This window comes from Lethenteron reissneri, chromosome 23, assembly GCF_015708825.2.
Source record: "Lethenteron reissneri isolate LAM-NWPU_2019-01 chromosome 23, ASM1570882v1, whole genome shotgun sequence".
NCBI classification, from domain to species: Eukaryota; Metazoa; Chordata; class Hyperoartia; order Petromyzontiformes; family Petromyzontidae; genus Lethenteron; species Lethenteron reissneri.
Genome location: NC_083801.1, coordinates 11279137 through 11298270, shown reverse-complemented (window position 1 = coordinate 11298270; position 19134 = coordinate 11279137). Strand labels below are relative to the sequence as shown.

The 19134-nt window shown below is 41.2% G+C and overlaps 1 protein-coding gene across 13 annotated transcripts; it reads right to left on the bottom strand.

The window, feature by feature from the left end:
• Window positions 1-844: 844 nt before the first annotated feature.
• On the bottom strand, window positions 845-16062 carry MARCHF7 (membrane associated ring-CH-type finger 7). Of its 13 annotated transcripts, none has more exons than XM_061557164.1 (12): window positions 16010-16046; window positions 14788-14880; window positions 13997-14043; window positions 10863-11006; window positions 9557-9746; window positions 9150-9311; window positions 6659-8333; window positions 6345-6514; window positions 5986-6095; window positions 4508-4609; window positions 4002-4053; window positions 845-2053 (listed from the first exon to the last, which is right to left on the bottom strand). In XM_061557164.1, the coding sequence occupies exons 3-12, from the start codon at window positions 14018-14020 to the stop codon at window positions 1941-1943; spliced, it is 2742 nt and encodes a 913-aa protein (XP_061413148.1). In that variant the 5' UTR covers window positions 14021-14043; window positions 14788-14880; window positions 16010-16046; the 3' UTR covers window positions 845-1940. The 13 variants fall into 13 exon arrangements, with proteins under 13 accessions (XP_061413148.1, XP_061413150.1, XP_061413149.1 ...); XM_061557166.1 differs by having other exon boundaries at window positions 13997-14045; window positions 14793-14880; window positions 16010-16039; XM_061557165.1 differs by having other exon boundaries at window positions 16016-16036.
• Between the last annotated feature and the right edge of the window lie 3072 nt (window positions 16063-19134).

Genomic DNA, 19134 nt, shown 5'->3' with positions numbered 1-19134 from the left:
CCAATCGATCAGAATTATATTAAAAGACCAACAGGATCGGCTATTCGCAACTGGATCAACCATTCAAATTATCTAGCAGGGGTGACTGGTTTGAAAATGTAGACGACTGTCGAGGGCATTTGCCAAAATGTATTTTGTTGTATTATTTTCCTGGATGGGAATGTAACCATTGCAGAGACGACATCAACCAGTATTAACCAATTTAACACTTGTGCTTAAAACCATTCACATTTCACAAGACTGTTGCATTAAATTTAAAACACACACATGCTTACATAAATTATAGAATTAATGCTATACCTGAGACAAAGAAAAACTCAATACCTTTAAAGTTACTCTTTGGTTCTTTCAGTAAAGTCACGTAGGTAGAAAAATAAGTAAAAAATATATCACGACGTTTCGATCGCAACAAGCGTTCGTCCTCAGGCGGCAGAAAAAAATCCAGCAGTAGAACTGCTGAACCAGCGAGAGAGGTGTAACAACAAGGTTGTCAGGCTATGTCACCTTGTTGTAACAGCTTTCGCTGGTTCAGCAGTTCCACTGCTGGATTTGTTTTTTCCGCCTGAAGACGACCGCTTGTTGTGATTGAAACGTCGTGATATTATTTTTTATTTAATTATTTTCTACCTACGTGACTTTACCGAAAGAACCAAAAAGTATGGATTCCTGCAGTCACGAAATCTTCAAATCACCTTTAAAGTTGATCGTCTACCTTGGCGTAGCATAATTCTAAGGTAGTAAAAAAGGTAATCCAAAAGACCTAAACTATTTACAGATTAATAATTGTATAAATGAACAGTGGGCAAATGTAACATTTAATAAACTGTATTCAAAAATTATATAGTACACATATTCCATAGTTTTATTGCATTTTAAAATCAACATCCATGAGACAGATACAAGGAATAAAGCAGGCAAGTAACTGCAAATAAAGTGTAAACATACATTTGGTACGCAACAAAAATTACCCAACATAAAAACCCACAATAACACAAGTGCACTCGATCCTACGTGCACATGTGCAGAGACCCTGAACATATGGATCACACATTCCGAACAAAAATTATAAATCTTTAACACATGCACAAAAAGTGTATGGTTTTTCTGAAAACAAAAAGGTATAACCATGACACTAGTCTTCCCTCTTTCTGCATACCACAAAAAACATTTGTATGGAAATAAAAAGGTGAAATGATACCGCATTTCTGATGTTGAAAACGTTGCATTTTAAACAAGCCTCTGCTATTCAGCATGTTTCACATAGAAATACATTTACAAGTTCAGTAGTGCAGAATTAACTCTTTTATAAACCAAACATTTTACAGATTTGTTACAAATGTTTGTTTACAACTATTCTGCATTTGCACCATTCACAATATATTAATATGCATCCATACATAGATCATACACAATTGAATGGAAACAATTATCTTTCAAACAAATTATCCTAAAAATCCAAACATATGCAAATTAAAAGGCTTTTAAAGATATGTTTCAGAGCGAATTAAGCAAAAATAAAGCCTGCAAGAAAAAAAGCAGAACCAGACCCACTGTCATAATTAATGCCTCATGATGTTACAGGGCAAGGCAGCCAAAATGCAGTATTTATTGAAGCATACTAATATGGTCCATTAGCATGTGCTATTATATATGCCAGTCACTAAGAATTACACACTTTAGGCTGGTGTAAAGAATAGAGTGTTTCCATTGAATTAATGCTTTTCATTTGGTGGCAAAAAAATTTGCTAAGGCAGTCGGTCACTTTAGATTAAAATAAAGAGATAGCAAAACAAAGAGGTAGAGCTTTGATCGACTACCATAAACCACTAACTTGACATGATAATAAAATCCTACGTCATTGCTCTGTCAATCACTAGTTCCTTATCTACGTACATTAGCCGTGCCAAGCAGCTCCGATTCCAAATGTGCAGCACTTTCCCTCACACATCTCGGTGCCGTCGGCTTCGTGCAATCAAAATGGTTCCATCCTGCAGGATAGTTCTGAAAGCCTGGAATTCATCATCCTCGTCGTCATCACCATCATCATCAGAGCCTTGGCAGAGAAAAAGCAACCAGAGAATGCAATTAAACCTGTAAAAACTCAGTGACGTGACCTTTTGCTTACAGCCATGAAATTGGATGTGATGGAACATTTTAAGTGGCTCACAACAATCAAATTAAGGACACGTTTAACTAAAATGCACCAGGTTCCTATAATTAATGTAAAACCTGTTGCGATAATGCCTACACTGTATGGATGCCCACATTGTTTAATCATTTACTGTCTATTTCATCATATACATTGTTGACTTATAATCATATTCATAATTTAATATCTAGATAAAGCGTTAACTGTTATCACCTTAAGACTCAAAAATGCATTCAGTAATAAGAACTAAAGTAAATAAGAACTAAAGTACTAAAAGCAATATCCCATAACATTCCCACACCTCCGATTAGAAGTTGGCTACATATGGTGAAATTAGTTCAAATACACACTTTTCACACAACTGAAATTTTCGTCTCACTTACAGAAGTAATGAAATTGTGAAAAACACAACCGTTAAAGATATTTCCCACTTTCCTCTACATAATAGTTAATTGCAGGAACATAAACAAGACCATCATGAATGTTAATCTTACACACACTTATTTAGCAGTTGAGGTGTGTTCACCTTTAGACAAATAAACCTTATGGCAGGACCCCCGGGTCCCATAAGCCCCCGGCTCTCGTATAAACTGCGTTGTGACGTCATTTTATGTCTGTTGAAGGCGAACGATTCGGCAAGCTATTCCTCTCGACGAGCTCTACACGATGCGCTCAAAGTTTAAACGTTGTCTCTTCTGCGCATTCGTCCTCGCTGCGCTTGGACGACATAACAGAATGATCCGCGCCAGGTGGGTCGCAGCGTTTGTGCGCGGTGGGACGGAGTCGCCAAAAATAATTACGATTTTGACTTGTTTATTCGGGACCCCAGGGTCCCGCCATAAGGTTCAAATACACATTTTATCGTACATTATTCAGCGGGCAAAAGATGAGTAATGTACAAGTATGGATAATAATTGTTATGCAATTAAACTGACACTTCAATATGCTATGACTTTTATAGACATGACATGTCAATTACCAAAAAAAATTCAAAATGGCACAATTCCTGCTGGTAGCATGGTACCGATATCATGCCATTACTAGGACACTGTATATAGTAGTCCTATGGCTGGCTTTCTTCTGAGGCATGTCATTCTAAAATCAACATTGTCACATTTAGTGGAAATGTATAACCGATTTATGGGGATACAACTACACAAACAGTACACTTAAATCACTGAAGATGTTTTTAAAACAGAAATCGGTAAAGTGCAACAAGCAAATTAACCTAAAGATATTACTTTTTAAAATATCAATAACAAAAGGAAATGAAAACGATACAAATTAAAAGGATGCATGCATTCATCTCAAGGGATATAAATGGTTAAGCAATTGCAAATTAAAAAAACCGTGTTGTTTTGGGCGATTTAATAGCTTGAATACCTTTTAAAGCATGCTGTTCATTTCATAATTGTGTACGAGGGCACACTAACTTAAGACATTTTCCCCAGTATTCGGCAACAACTATTTTTTTCCACATTAACTTTTACTTTTGAAACTGAAAGGACAATGCTTTATTTTCAATCGCAGCACAGAAAATATTACACTGTTCATAGAAATACTAATGCTCTCTGAACAGGCCAATCGTCTAGGATTCGTGCATTAAATCCACGGGCTTCCAAGGTCAAAACACATTGACAATAATGCTGCTGGAAATAGGTACATGGCACCAGTGTCCTTGTTAAACTAGAAAAAATGAAAACAGCTTGCTGGTGTGCCTGCTGAATTCTAATCAAGCCATCTGTACTCAAAGGGAAATCACACAGCAGCTGTGAAAGGGTCAACCACCAAAACATGCTTTGTGCCTTTTACATTCCTTGGTATGGTGGAGGCAGGAATATAGTAAACCTACTTTCATGGTCATCCTGCTGAAGCCGTGGAAACAACCTTGTCAGATGGAATAACTGTAATATAAAAATGTACAGTAACCAAGTTCCTGATGAAAGCTAACAACAATATCAACATCTGCAAGTGTTCATCCTTACCTTTACCTTGTGACATTTTAAAAACTTACCTGGTGTGCACATTTTACAAAACACAATTACAGCAATGATAAGTACATTTTATATATTTATGTAGCTTCCAAGTGCATGTTGAAAAACTCGTTAGAAGAATGCTTTTTGCAGGGAATAAGCTTTTCAACTTTCCATTAATGTGCACAATATATGTAGGAAACAAACTAAATGAGAATTAGGGAAGACAATAAAAAATAACCGAGCATTGTTATAATTAATAATGTGGAACAGGTTAATGGAAACCAATTAACACTCTGCCCTTGCAATTAATGACACCGTATGTTTATTTGAAACAAATTAACACTCATTTGTCGTAGATTGTACCAAATGTTCAGTGCCTTACCCGGTTAGCGCGAGGGTTCCGCAAGATGTCATTGAATCTCTGTTCGCAAAGATGTAGCAACAGTACGAGGTATAACCCCGAGTGAACAAAGTCACTTTGGGCCTGTGAACAAAAAGCACTCTCTTCATCAGCTGTTATACACAAGGCTGCCATTTTTTTTCCCATGGAGAGAACTTAAAGGGGTAAGAAAATCAAGTCATCCTGAAACAATATTTTGTGTCATTGATAATGTATGCAATAGCTAAAACTTGAGAACTCGCCACCCCATCACCATCCTGATTCCAAATTCAGCGTTTGCACTGTAATATTCGTACCAAAATCTCAAGTTGTTCTTAAAATGGCCGTACTATACAAGAAATGCATTCAGGTGGTTAGCTTACGAAAGGTAATACAATACTGTTGAAATCGTGAGCTAGATTTCCACATCCAGAGGCAAAGCCAAACCTTTGTGAGCTTGCTGTTCTCAGCTTGACCCACAAAACCCCATCCAGAAATGTTGGTCATTTCTCATTCATGAGAATCCATTATTATAGTTTTGATAAGACTAAATACTGTATTGGGTAAAATTCAGTGATGCAATTTTTGGTAATTTCTCAGGATGACAGCAGTGTTATTGCATTGGTAATGAAAATTGTTAGCCGTTTGCCTCAATGCTTACATAAAAAAGTGCAAATAAACCAAGATATTGTATGCAAAAACACAGCTTTTTTTCAATATAAATGTATCATGGCGAGTTAAAACACCACATTTGTTATCACAGCACAAGAAAGGATAAAAAGGCTAAAAGCCAGTGCACACACAGGTACCCAGATGATGGAAATGTTCGTTTGGCATTACATGGTCTTTGCAAATAATACACTTGGAAATTGAACTGCTCGCATCTTATAGCGACAGTGATATGTTTACCAGAGAACAAAAGAGACGTGCTACTGTATGCGCAGTCATATAATCTTGCTGGCACAAACTGTACAGACCAGACAGATTTGGGATTGTCTGTTCACTGATGCACAACAGCGTTCATCCTTTTCAGCAGAATATATTGTCTATGAGGATGAAAAGCTCCACAGCTTGCCAAGTGGGGGGGGAAAAAGAAATCAGGGAGTGGTCCACAGCGCTAATAACATTTAATTTAGGATGTGTTGGATTGTTGTTCATGTCAGCTGTAACTTGGTAATCACCACGCTGTTATACAAAGATACACATTTGGTTAAAAAGCTAAGTGGGGGTTATAACACAATGAACATAATCATGGTTTGCATCAGTAACACTGCTAAAAGTCTCATATGTTTCACTTAGGATAATTAATATGCACACATTTACCTTCTTCCTAAAACATTGATTGCTTGATTACAGGCATTGACAATACAATGTAAATAAACAATGTAGCTTTGTAGATGGTCATATTTTTTTATAAATTAAATGTCTCTGGTTTGGCTTTTCCACTTCCCTCATGTATATACAATGCCCAAAGAGCTGACCTGATTGGCAGAGTGCTCTTGATAGAGCTGATGTATGTCGAACCCCTCCACCTCAAAACGTAGTAGTTGCTTGCACAGCTCACAGTGCAGCACTGCCGACAGCTCGGCACCTGTGTTCAGGCAGAACAATGTGCAGGTTGCCAATTTTCCTACAAATGCCTGCCCTCGTCACACAAAATTATAGTCATCACCTTTTTAAAAACAATTATTACTTAGGAAAACATTCTGAAAAACCATTTCCCCCCCAAAAAGTGCCTTATAGACATGCTATGTAAAAGTCAATGTGCTGAAAGATAAGTTTTGTGCCCATATGCACACGTCCAAAGTGGGGGCATCAGTGAATGGCACTTGGCTCTCACCAGACTTAATCTTGGCCTCAAGCCAGCGCCGCATGCAGTCCTGGTGGACATACTGCAGGCTGCCTGTACAGCTACAGGGGACAACGAGCAGGTTGCCTGGAGCCACGGCACTCATCTGGCAGATGCGGCAGATGTCTCCTTCTTCCTCATCAGAGTCCTCCATCAGCAGTCTGAACACACGTCGGGAGAAAATAACCGCTAAACAGGTTACACCAGAATAAAAAAGGCAAAACATTTACACCAGTAAAGCACAACACAAGATCAACACAAGAAGCTAGCAAAATTGTAAACGAGACTCCATAACTTTTTTTTACCTTTCTTGTATTTGCCGGAGCCTTTCAGGATCACGAGAGGGCAGAAGCTGGGCAGATGACATTTCATGTGTACCCAGTCGGGATGTGACTGGCTGAGAAGTACCCACTGTACGTCTGTGGCGAGCTGTAGCTGTTGAGGTGACATTGTCCTCAGCGACGGCTTCAAATCCAGCTCTCCGGTCAGACAAGGAGAAAAGCAGGGAGCTGGAGCCCGGGACGACTCCCAGAACGCGCACCTCGTCATCCCGACTCGTGCGAGATGCTGTCGAAACTGGGCTACTTTGGGATGGCCCCGAAGAGCTGCTGCCAGCACTACTAGTACCGATGCTCTCATTGCTCTGTAGTCTGCCTGATGCACTGGAACTCGAGTCAGATGCCCCATCTAGGATGTAGGTAAGATCCATTTCAAAGGAATCAGAAGTGTCATGTGGTGCTGAATATGCACGATATGGAAGTGTATTATTGAAAGAAAAGGTGTTAACATAGGGGGAATCGGCACGTTGTCTTTGAAGATCATCTGTATTTTCTTGCCATTGCCTTATTGGAGACTCAAAGCCCAGATTTGGGAAGTATGAATAAGTAGCTGGTCTTGAAGATTCTTCTCTAGGAACCCTTCTGCCCCTACTCATGCACCGTTGCACTGGACTTGCATCCCTCAAGTATGGAGACATATTTGATCGTAAATTCTCATTTTGTGCCACATTCCCATTTTGCACATTGCCTTCAGGCCAGGAACTTTGGATATTAATGCCTTCTGTTTCCGATGCAGGCATTTCAACTGTCGAGCGGGAATTAGTTCCTCTCCTTGCTCCAAATCTTGTGAAGCCAGTCTGTTGGACAGGGTCTGGCTGTCTGTCTGGTTGCCTATCAGCTCTCAAATTGTTAACAGTAGTCCTTAAAGAAGAAACATTTTGGTATGGATTTGACACATTTTCTCCTCTTCCTAATCCCACACCTCCAGAAGTCGTCAGCAATCTTCTCCTTAAATCACTCAATCTTAGAGAAACACCTGACCTTTCCATGTCATGCATAATATCTCGGGCTGCTGATAACCTTGTACTTGCCCAACGGCTAGGTAAATTTGAATCTGCGAAACCACTTAGTCCCTCTATTTCAGGAGCAGCATTTTGTGGTACCGACCTACTACTAGTTGTTCTTCTGCGCAGCCCACTCTCATTCCAATTCTCTCGAGATAAATCAATCCCTTCTTCTGTATGGGGCTCCCTGCTAAAGTAAGAAAATGCGGGTTCGTCTCCAGAAGGGTTGCGACGTGATGATGCCGATGCCCCTGCATTTATGTCCTGTGCATGCCCAACCTCAGAAGACTGCCTGCTGCTTGCAGCCGATACAGACATATGAGGGAGCAAGCATTCCGATCCTTGATGGGAGCTTGAAGGTATAGAGTATGGCACCCATGAACGGCGTACTGATGAAAGCTCCTCAGGGTCATTTCCTGTGCGTGCCGTGCGGGTTTCATTGGTACCTCGATTCATACTGGTTTGCCTCCGTGACAGAAATGCATACGATCGTTCTCTGTAGCCTCTGGGTAATGGGCTTGACATATAATCAGGTTCTATGTAGTTGGGTTCTCTTACTTCAGTAGCATGTCTGTTATATACATGCCTGGGGCGTGCTCCCTGAGCCAGGTGAGCAGATAATCTGTCTTGCTCCGTATCTAGAAAGGAAAAAGATTGGTCAAAAATGTACCCCGTTTGCTAACCACCTGCAAAACATCAAATGGTACATTTACATGTGATGTTATTGAATGGAGGAGTGATGCAGTTGGGTAGCGCACCGTGCTATGATCCCAGCGGCGAGAGTTGAATTACCAGCCACGGATGCCGACATGCGACTAGGAATAGCTTATCCAACTTGTATTGACCAGTATCATGAAATAGTCCAACAACAAATGTCATGAATTACATGGTGGGAGAGGCCCTTATCCGGCACTAAATTGATGGACTAAAAATTTCAATTATGTCCCAAATATGATATTGAACTACATGAAGTGATCACGTCACCTAAAACAGTTTAAAAAGTCAAAGAGAAACCACCTCTACTACTTTTTTACAATTTGTGCTTCAAAATATTTAGTACCGAGCGTGGTGTTGTATGGAGGGGGATGTAGATGGGATTGAGGGAGTTGTGATATGAAATGGACCCCTGGGCAGAAAATCTGAATATGCATTAATTTCCAACATTGCTCAATCAAATAACCACTGAACATTGTACACACCTAGAATGCATATTTATAAACAACATATTTGGAATAAGGGTGGAACCATATGTTTTAAGGAATGGTTGTTCCAATACATTTAATTCAAAAGGTGAAGTTTTTTTTCAGACAAAATCTGTTTATGAACGATGGAAGTGATACTTCAGGGAAAAACAAGTCACAAAATGTGAAAACACAAGGTCTATTAAAATTAGACAAGGATGAAAATACAGGTGGCTGCTTGCAAGAAAATTATTTGGCAAAAAACATGCTCACCAAAATCAAACGTCCGTGGCCTGTGGTTCAAAGGATAGATCCTGCTTGATGTCAAGTTCTCTCTGTTCCTTCCATGTCCTGGCAATGTTGCATCTCCAATCCCAGAGGCATCGGTAGGCAAGCTATTGTCAGAAGGCACTGGTCTTCTTTGTAAGGTTGGGCCTTCAAAAACAAATGTTATGAAAATTATATTTCCAGTCGAACATTTCTCCCTGTGGCTTCTAAGAAAAAAAAAAACTCTGGATAGAGTGTACTAACACTTTACAAAATATCCATTCAATTCATATTCTTAACTACCTCCAGATTTACTATATATTGTCAGAAGGTATATTAAGCTTAATTCTGTCAAAAGGTGTTCAAGTAGACTTTCTTGTTACAATGCAACAACTCGACTGGGTGCAACCAACCACTGTTGGCTGGCAGAGGGGCTGCGGAGTTGGAAGACAGGAGTTTCGGCCGCTTCGAGAGCTCCTCGTGTGGAGAGAGTTGACGCGCTGTGGCACCAGCAGGACCATTATCCCGGCTCGATCTAGCCGAGCTGCCACGGCTGTCCATGCGTGCCGTGTCCCGAGAGCCAGCCGAGTCACGTGGAGACAGCTGTCATGGAGCACAATGAAGAATTTACTTGGGCATGAGTGAAGGTGGCAACATATGAATGCCTTTATTTTATGGAATATGGTAGAGAAACATTGTGCATCAAGGCTATGGAAAAAAAAGTCTAAATATATTACACAACTCCATTTGTTGGAACAAAAACTAACACTTTCTATAATAAACAATATAAAAAAATGTTGACTAGAACTCCAATACATAGTATACAAATCAATAACCACACAACCTTTTTGAAAGCTTCATCAATATTCCATACAGATTAAGCTGCACCAGTGCTGACATTATGAAATCTGACAGTAATCCAGTTACTAAGCTTTAAATCATATTACTCTGCAAAGAATCTCGTTGCCCAAGTGAGAAGTAAAATTTTCCCTTACGACAGTCGTATAAATATCCCGTTTTGTAATGTTCATAGGTTTAAAAAAATCAACATCGGGTCTGTTAGATAAAGTGTTAGTTTAACAAAGCAGTAACGTTAGACATACATGAACCTACTACGTTAACAATTTTAACGTAGTGACAAGCATTTATTTACAATTGTAATTTGGGGAACATTTCTATGCAAATTACATATTAAAGTGTTATTTTCTAACGATAGCTGTGATGCGAAAACCGAAAAGATACATTGTTTTTAAAATGTTCGTAAAAATGTAGTAGTGGAAATTCATAAAATCTTGCTTGTTGTACCCAAATAGGTTGACGTTTACATTATATTGCACTGCAATATACATTATGTAGACATGCATTATGTATATTGCAGTGCATTACATTAATTTCTGTGTGATAACTCATTTCATGCATGCAAGTTTAAGAGATTTCCACTACTTATGACCGACTAAGAAAATACCTTCACACACCGACCACCACGGTCAAGTGTGGTCAACCCCCACCACCCCCCCGTGAACCCACACAGCATAGGGAGGCCCTCATCCAGGAGTGGAATGACAAAAGGCCGTTAACGCACATGATAAACAGACAATTGATCGTGTTTTGGGTCCATGTCAATTAAACAAATATTTCTCTCAGAATGAACATAAAAGACCAGTTTATATTCACTTTAACAAATAAACGTGCTCACTAATGACCTTTGTACAGACCTACCGCTCTGCTGCTTGAACAGCCCATGCCAACAAGCCTCTGACTGACAGAATTTGTGTAAGATGGCCTTTGGCTCTGCACGTCCCTTCCAGTGCTCCGCAACTCCCAGTTTCTGTTAACAGGCTCTTCCCTTTTGTTCACCCAGACCTGTACAAAATGAAAATAATAAGATTTACAATACGTTAGAGTGTTCGGCTTTAATACCGTAGGACACTCATTTTACAAGGCGACAGTTTTGTTCACCACTACAAGTTGCACCATGGTGAATCCAGTTTACTTTCTGTACATGCACAACACAATACAGAAAATGTAGGGTTTCCAGCCCTGGATTGCGCACCAACATTTCATCAGCTGGTCACATAGCTTCCTGAAATTACATAATGTGGCTATGTCCGAGATTAAGTGCAATTAACCAACTCTAACGCAGTTTGGATAATTACGCAATAAAAACACCATTTTAGCAATGTTTAATATATAGTATATAAATGTTACTAAGCAGTAGAAATACAAAAAATATTATCGCCAGGCCGAAGATGTAAGCCACAATGCCCAAGGAGAACGTAACATAATTTAGATAAGCATCAAGAAAAAATCTATTATAATCGAACATTATCTAATCAAGTCCATTAAATGGCTTGTTAGGTTGAGCAAATGTATACAAGAATAAAAACATATACACAAAATCCTCCATATTTAGTCCTATCAGGTACAGTAATATATATTGCATTTCATTACAATACAGATGTGCATACACGTGCATTAAAATTAAAACCAGGTATTTCAGGATGCCTTGTATCCAATACGTACAGCAACGAGCAATTAACACCATTCAAAGCTAATTGTGTTTGGAAGTAAACAAATATCTATTGCTTGAATAAAGGTTAATTTAAATTGCTAGAAATTTATGCTGCACTTCAACAAAAATAAAGACTAAAACTGGAAAGTGTACAATGAAACATGGGAGATACATGCTTGGAATAACATTGAAACACAAGAGGAATATAGTACATGTATTGGAGAACACAGGCAGGTTAATGACACCATCCTAACTATTAAATGATTGGGTAGGACATATCTAGAAGGGATGAATAAAGAATAAGCAACAGAAAGGAATACTTAGGAGAGGATGTTCACCGGGGAGATGGAGCAATGAAGCCAGTTCATGTGCTAAATGGATTGTTGCATGATCGTGAAGTGGAAACAGCACGGATAGGCCTTCATCCAGCAGCTGATTGATCATGACCGATGAACTTTCCTTACTAAACGACCTGAAACTCCTCAAATTATGTTGTGTATGACAAGTGGTTATCAGTTAACTTGTCATTTACAAAATTACATATTTCCATACACAACCATTGGTAATAAACTACAAGAGAATATATTTTTATAACAAAGGGAAAGATAAATACTGTACAGTACTATGTGCAAAACTAAAATCATGTACAAATATTCTTAAGGAATTCTTGGAGGAACACAACTGGAAAAAAATACATCGATCGCAATTAGTGAAGGTGGATTGGATCACAATGATGGGGAGGTAAAGTGAGAGCAGGATAGTCATTTTGGGGATAAATAATTCATTTATAAAAGCACACTAAAATACCCAAAGAAAGATTTAAATCGGTACGTTACCTCATTTACATGAAATGGACTGGTTAAACAAACAATTAAAAATACAAATATAGATATGTATTTGGGGGAAAACAGAAAGGAGGAACAAGTGGATTATACAATATACATAAGGTTAAAAACAAGTCTGACTTAAGTTGGCTTGGGAAGGACATACTGTATTGTTCGAAAGGATTCGAGATCGATGAGACTGCCGAGTGGCAGTCAAAGGAAAAAACACTCGACAAGGCGAACCACTGCAGAGATGGAGCTATAAGATCAGCTCATGTGCGTCAGCAAGATGTATTGAGGCATTAGGGAATGGCGACATTGTAAGCCTTTCATCAGGTAGTAAACATAATATTACTACTACATAACAATGAGGAAAATGTTGCAGGCAGATACTGCCTATAAAATGCACATTTTCTTTCCTGTACAGTAGTTTATTTGGGTCAGATCACACCTGGCCATAAGCACAGCTGTGCGTATAATTAAAGGGCCACCAAAACAGGCACATCATTAATTACAGAAGTTAACGATTGCTTATAATTTCCCCCGAGAAAACAAATTTGAACTCAAGAATCAAAATACAGATGTATGCAAATGATAAACCTAATATTCTAGTAAATGTAATCTACAATAATATGCATAAGCTACATTGCATACAGGGTGGTGCAGCTGTCTTGTGACCCCCATTTAAGCCTTTAAACGTGATATATTTTAAGGTTTATTTCAAACAGAAATGAATATGCCAACAAAAAGCATGTTCGGGGTCAATTCATTGAGGGGGGGTCACAAGACATCTAGACCAGTCTGTAGTTTGTTTCCCTACACACACGTTGGCTGGCCGAGTTATATTTAATTTATAACAAATACTGATTAATATACTTAATGGGTATTTTTCAATTGATAATACAATAATAAAAACCCCATGATACAAAAATCAGAAACCAAGACTAAGGGCCACACGAACGCACCACATGGGATAGTGAAAACAAGCTTCCATTTTAATGTGCGGTGAGCCTTTAACACAACAGCATCTCCCGCTTTTGCCAACTCCAATTGGAGTTGTTTAGTGATGCTGCTTTAGCAGTGGTGCACAAGCACAATTAACAAAAACTCACCTTCGTCAATAATGCCTTCTAAACAAAATATATACAACAGGCGAAGTTTTAGGCAATGGCCATTCTTCACAGCAAATGCAAGAGCTGGTTTCTCTGGTCTCGATTGAGATGTTAGAATTGCACATTATTTCACATGCCACAGATGTTACAGGAATCAAATTTAGATCACTGGGACCACGCATTGCAGTGCCCTCCCAAATAAACAATGTTCATATCCAGCCCTTTGTCAATCCAATATTAAAGGAGGATTATTCCACGCCAAACGAGTTGTGGGGGTGATTTATCCACACTTCATTACGCTGGGCAATGTAGGTTGGTGAAAGTGGGTTGCATACATGTACAGTACAATTGGTTGTTCTACACTGCCTTTTCCTGTCCACCGCATAGCACCACAGCCTACATCACCTGTTTTGCATGGTAGTCGCCCATCCAAGTACTATCCAGGCTCAACCCTGCTTAGTTTCCAAGATTTGATGATATCAGGCCCATTCCAGGTGATTTGGTCATAGGGAAATAAACATTGCGGGAAACTTTTAAATGGCACAGATGTTACATTACTTCTATAGCAAAATATATTTAAAGTTATTTTAACAAATTGGTTTAAGATTGCATTTGAATACTAAATTGCACATTGTAATTTAATTATCGTAACAGGAACAAAATTCACTAAACTAGTAAGATAAACAAAATGCTTTTATTTTACATGTCAAAACAGTGAATTAGATTGTACCGTTATGAAATCAACTATATTAATGCACCCACAATGACCCATGTTGTTGGGTCAATCACAAAGTAACCCGAAGTAATGACAGGAACATTACATTCACAGTAGTTAAATAGCATTTATCATAATAATTACATTGACTTCCTGAATTTATATTAATTTTAAAATCGGGGAAAATAATATAACTATTGACCTTGGTAAATGTCAGCCACAACAAAAATGGACTTAATGGAAAATTTAAAATTGTAATGTAACCAAATTAAACCACGATTTTAAATGGAACGCTTAAATTAACTTTAAAAACGTCAACAAAACACATTATGAAGAACGCACATCATTTCCACCACGTTCAAATGTACAGAAGGGTGTGATAAATAAAGTCACAGAACCACATGGTGGTTACGCATTTAAAAGCACATTAAGTTAGGTTGACGTACTTCCTTCAGGTAAAGGATAGGTACAACACTGTTACCTTGTTGGATTCAAATGTCCTGCGCATCCCTGTCTTATGGCATTGCTAAGGCGCAAATATCTTCAGGGCCTTCTATCTCGATATCTTGAGTAACTGTTTTGCAAACACAGCACACATTGGATACGCGTATTTAACGGAAATTATACTTTACATCATAACAATTATCTGCTGCGCATCAACAGCCAATATGAACGTATGATACAAGTACAGTACTCCGTGCCTCTAACATATACGTTGCGATTGGCAAAAAAACTGTCGGTCACATTCTTATTATGTTAGCTTAAGTATTAAAAAGTAAAAAGGGTGATACAGTATATTGTCCTGGTTAAACAAAACAATCAGAAACCCCGAGCACTAAACACAGCACTAAACTTTTAACAATTCGGTATGAACAGCAATGAGGATGGCCGATAAGATGGTAAAGATGTAGCAGTACTCAAACATAGAAGTCAACGTCCATAACCCAGGTTTCTTTGTTAGATCAAGTAAATATAGGTGTTTGTTCAACCCGCCACAATCGAACGCAGGTTAAACGACACACATTTATACATTACGCGACCTAAACCCCCAAAAAACCCTGTATTTATGGATATTGGTTGCGAATGCCTACGTGTTAAGTCTACGATTACACGGACAATGTCTTGCGGCAAACATTCAACTGTACATTTGGGGACAAGAAATAAAGGGATGAGTCAAAGTGCGGATTTTGTTTGACTAAGTGTACAAAAACACTACAAGAGACACGCGTATGCCCATATAAACAAGAGGGGGGGGGGGGGTAAGATACACGATGAACTCTGCCACATAGACAAGAGTGGAGGGCATTTAAAAAGCCAAAAATTGGGGGCCCAGCGAGACATCAACCACACGCTCAAGATGATACACTCCTCAAAAACCAAAACCACCAAAAACACCAAGCCGCATTTCGACATTAACAATAACATCACCACGACCACTAACAATCAGCCGAAACCACCGTGAACAACAACAACAACACGACCAAGAAGAAGCGAAAGCCGTGCCAATTTTAAAGGGCGGAAAAAAATGTCGAGAGCAAAGCCACCGTGGCGAAGCCAGGAAGGACCCGGGCAAGGCAACTCGTTCAGCCACACAGCTCTTCTTTACACACTGCCCTCCACCGTGCCGACTAATTATAACAGATGCGACTCGGAGTTTTAAAAAAAAAAACCTCGCCGCCGCCGCCGCCGCGTAAATCCCTCACACGCACAGACGACGGCAGCCTCGCCCGTGATGGCGGCTCCCTCTTCAGCCCCGCCCCTCCTCCACCCGTCCCCCTCTTCAGCCCCGCCCCTCAACGTCACCCCCCCCCCCGCCGCCCCTCAACGTCACCCCCCCCGCACCTCATCCCCACACCACGTGACGGTGCGGAGCGACGTCACTGCCGTCCTCACCCCCCCCGCCCTCCCGCGTAGCCCAGGGCAACGGCCAACGCGTCACGTGATGCTAAGACCACGTGACGCAGCAGAGTGTACACGCCCACAGCCGACTTGTTATTGTTAACATTATTACCATCACGTTACCCTCTGTATTATGACAAACGCCCACCGATCACCCGTAACCCCCACCACATCCTAAAACACTTGTATACGCTCCCGTCCGTGGCTGCTTTTTGCCTCTCCGCGAAGGCCCGACGAATGGAGGCGGCTGAACGCGCGCCTCGCTTGCACCGTCGCGAGTGCTCGCGCGCCTCCATGCCTGCTCTTCGCGGGCAGCGTTGTCGCAGAAGCACGAAGACGGCATATTCTTTAATAAAAGGGCGCAGAGAGCGCAGCTTCCTCCTTCCTGGCTAAACTATCCGCGATGTTAACTTTAAAATACGCAGGGAGGGCTACGTTTGCTCGAAATTAAAACGCGAACAATCGACGCACGGCGTCGTTAAACAACAAACTACGCGTCACTATTTACAAGCGAATTGGTCGAGGAAGGATGCAAAACGGCAGTCGTCCACCCACCATAGAGACGGAGCCTTTCCCTACCCAAGATGGCCCCTCAATTTAAGATGTGGGGACGCGTGACGTCACCACCAATCGTCACCCGCCTGCCCCTACGCCTCACGACTATTGGCTGCAGCGCGAGCACGTGATCACTGTCGCGAGGATCCCCCTTGCCCACGCGCCGCTATTGGCCACGCGAGTGGCCAATGGGAGTCGCCGCAACGCGACCTGCTCAGGCAATGTGGACAATGGGTTGGTCGGGTGGGGGGGGGCGATGGGGTCGGTGGGGGGGAGCGGCGGGGGGGGGTTAGAGACGGAGTTAGAGGCGGAGCTAAGATCAGGTTGGGGGCGTGGCCTAAAGAGGGACGAGGTGGGAGGGGCTATCATGGGGGGGGGGGGGTGGGGCTGAATGGGGATGAGGTCGCGGTGGAGGGTTTGGCGAGGGTGGTGGGGGGGGATCTCTCATTCACTTGATGCAGCTGTCGTGGCTGTGACCGTTCCACCTGAAGACGGAAGCTTGTGTTGCCTCCGAAACGTCGTGATTTTTTATTTTATTTTTTATTTCACTTTAATTAATTTTAATTTTTTTACCTACATGACTTTATCGAAAAAACCTAAGAATATGAATACTTGCAGTCACGAAAGCTTCGAATCTAGAATTGAGGCTTTGAGGGTTGAGAGGGGGGGGGATCCCGTGGGGGCGGGGTCTGGGAGGCTGTGGGCGTGGCTATTGGCGGGGGGGGCGGGGCTCGTGGATGTAGCTGCAGGGAGATTCATCACAGCGGGAGGGAATTAATCGTGCTGCGCGTAATGCAGTGAAGTGCTCCGCGTCGCAATCCGGGGATTTCGCTGGCGTCTTCACGCCATGCTGCCTCCTAATGCGGACCGAAGGGAGGAGGAGACTGACGGCTACGACGACAAAATGGCTCCTGTGCCGGGCAGACGCGTGACCCTAACCTGGCTCCGCATCCACATGGCCGTTTCGTGGAATTTCTGCGTGTGGTTCTCTCCGGTTCCACACCCCCAATGCCAACTCCATCACCACCGGCGTTGACCCCCCCCCCCTCTCTCCACTCCTTCCAGCCAACACCAACTCACACCGGACCAGGGCACGTGTGTTGGGTCACAGCTGTCAGTGCGCCTGACAGCCACTTGACAACAGGTCCACCCTGTATACACAACAATGGCCATATAGCACCCAACACTGTCCACGCGTGCCCCTTCGGACCCTACATCAATGGGCTCACACCACCACTCCTATGGTCCCCCCACACCCCCTGTAAGAGTCCAGTGCGTAGTAACATTACCCCCACAGCACCCCAATTGTCCCCTAACGTGGGATAAATAAATTCCCTAAAGAGAATGGAAAACAATATTTGGTGTGACAGGTTTATTCCTTTGTAATTGTCCCAACAACATACTTGTTGAACAATAGACTTATTTTAAAATATTTCCATTCACGCCCATCGGCGAGTCAGTTACATCACGTTGAAGCAAGCATGCGAAAATATATTGCAAAGATGTTTCTTGCAAAGAGGTCAAAACCGATAGCTAATTACACATTTCCAAGCGTAAGAAGAGGGCTAAAAACGTGCTTTGGGGGCCCATTTTTATATGATAACAACACGCAATGTTGTACACATGCAGCAATTAACATGCATTGCAGTGTCAGATTTCTGGGGTAGTTAATGTGCCAGAGAGTAGTGAACAGAACGTTCTGCCCTGTCCACTCCCCACCACCAATAGCCATGGCACTTTTACATCCGCGCGTGTAAATCGTGCCAAAAATGATTTACCCACGTTTGTTCTGCATGTCATTGCAGTGGGAGAATTAAAATAACGCATTCCACTGCCGGCCAAATAAACGCGAAGAATACAGGAACATTTGCTATTTATGATCTACGTTAGTGTAACTATCAACAACGCTACTTTAGCCGCTGTATTTTTAAATCTGTGTAATAATATCTCAGCTCTATACTTAGTCGCATTTTGCTGTGCGCAATTTTTTTGTTACCAAAAAAAATATTTCAAGGCTACTTACTACCCTTGTGAAATATCGCGTGTTTTCAAGTAGAATAAAATAACTGAAATACAAATGGCAATGCCATAAAAAAACACAATGACCATGTCAACTGAAAATCCAAACATTTGACATCAAAAACTTATTTGATAAAATATAATGGAGCGCTGTGAGCACTCGGCGGTGTTTGAATCGTACAAAGTGAGCTGTATGGAACAATACAACCGGAGAAAAAAACATCACCATACCATCATCACTGGCCGTGACAAGAAACCCCTTCCATCGTGTTATTCCGACCCGACGTTTAACCCTCACCCTGACCAGGGCTCAACACAGGGCTCAACCCAAGCACCCCCAATCACCACCACCACC

What these genes read in the sequence shown, in the direction of transcription:
- MARCHF7 (XM_061557161.1), bottom strand. Translation starts at nt 14,814, where the DNA reads ATGCGCAGGACATTTGAATCCAACAAG. An exon ending in TGAGGCCAAGATTAAGTCTG is followed by an intron (nt 6,096 to 6,344) that starts GTGAGAGCCAAG and finishes GCCTGAACACAG; the next exon opens with GTGCCGAGCTGTCGGCAGTG. An exon ending in GGAACCCTCGCGCTAACCGG is followed by an intron (nt 4,054 to 4,507) that starts GTAAGGCACTGA and finishes TTTATATTACAG; the next exon opens with TTATTCCATCTGACAAGGTT.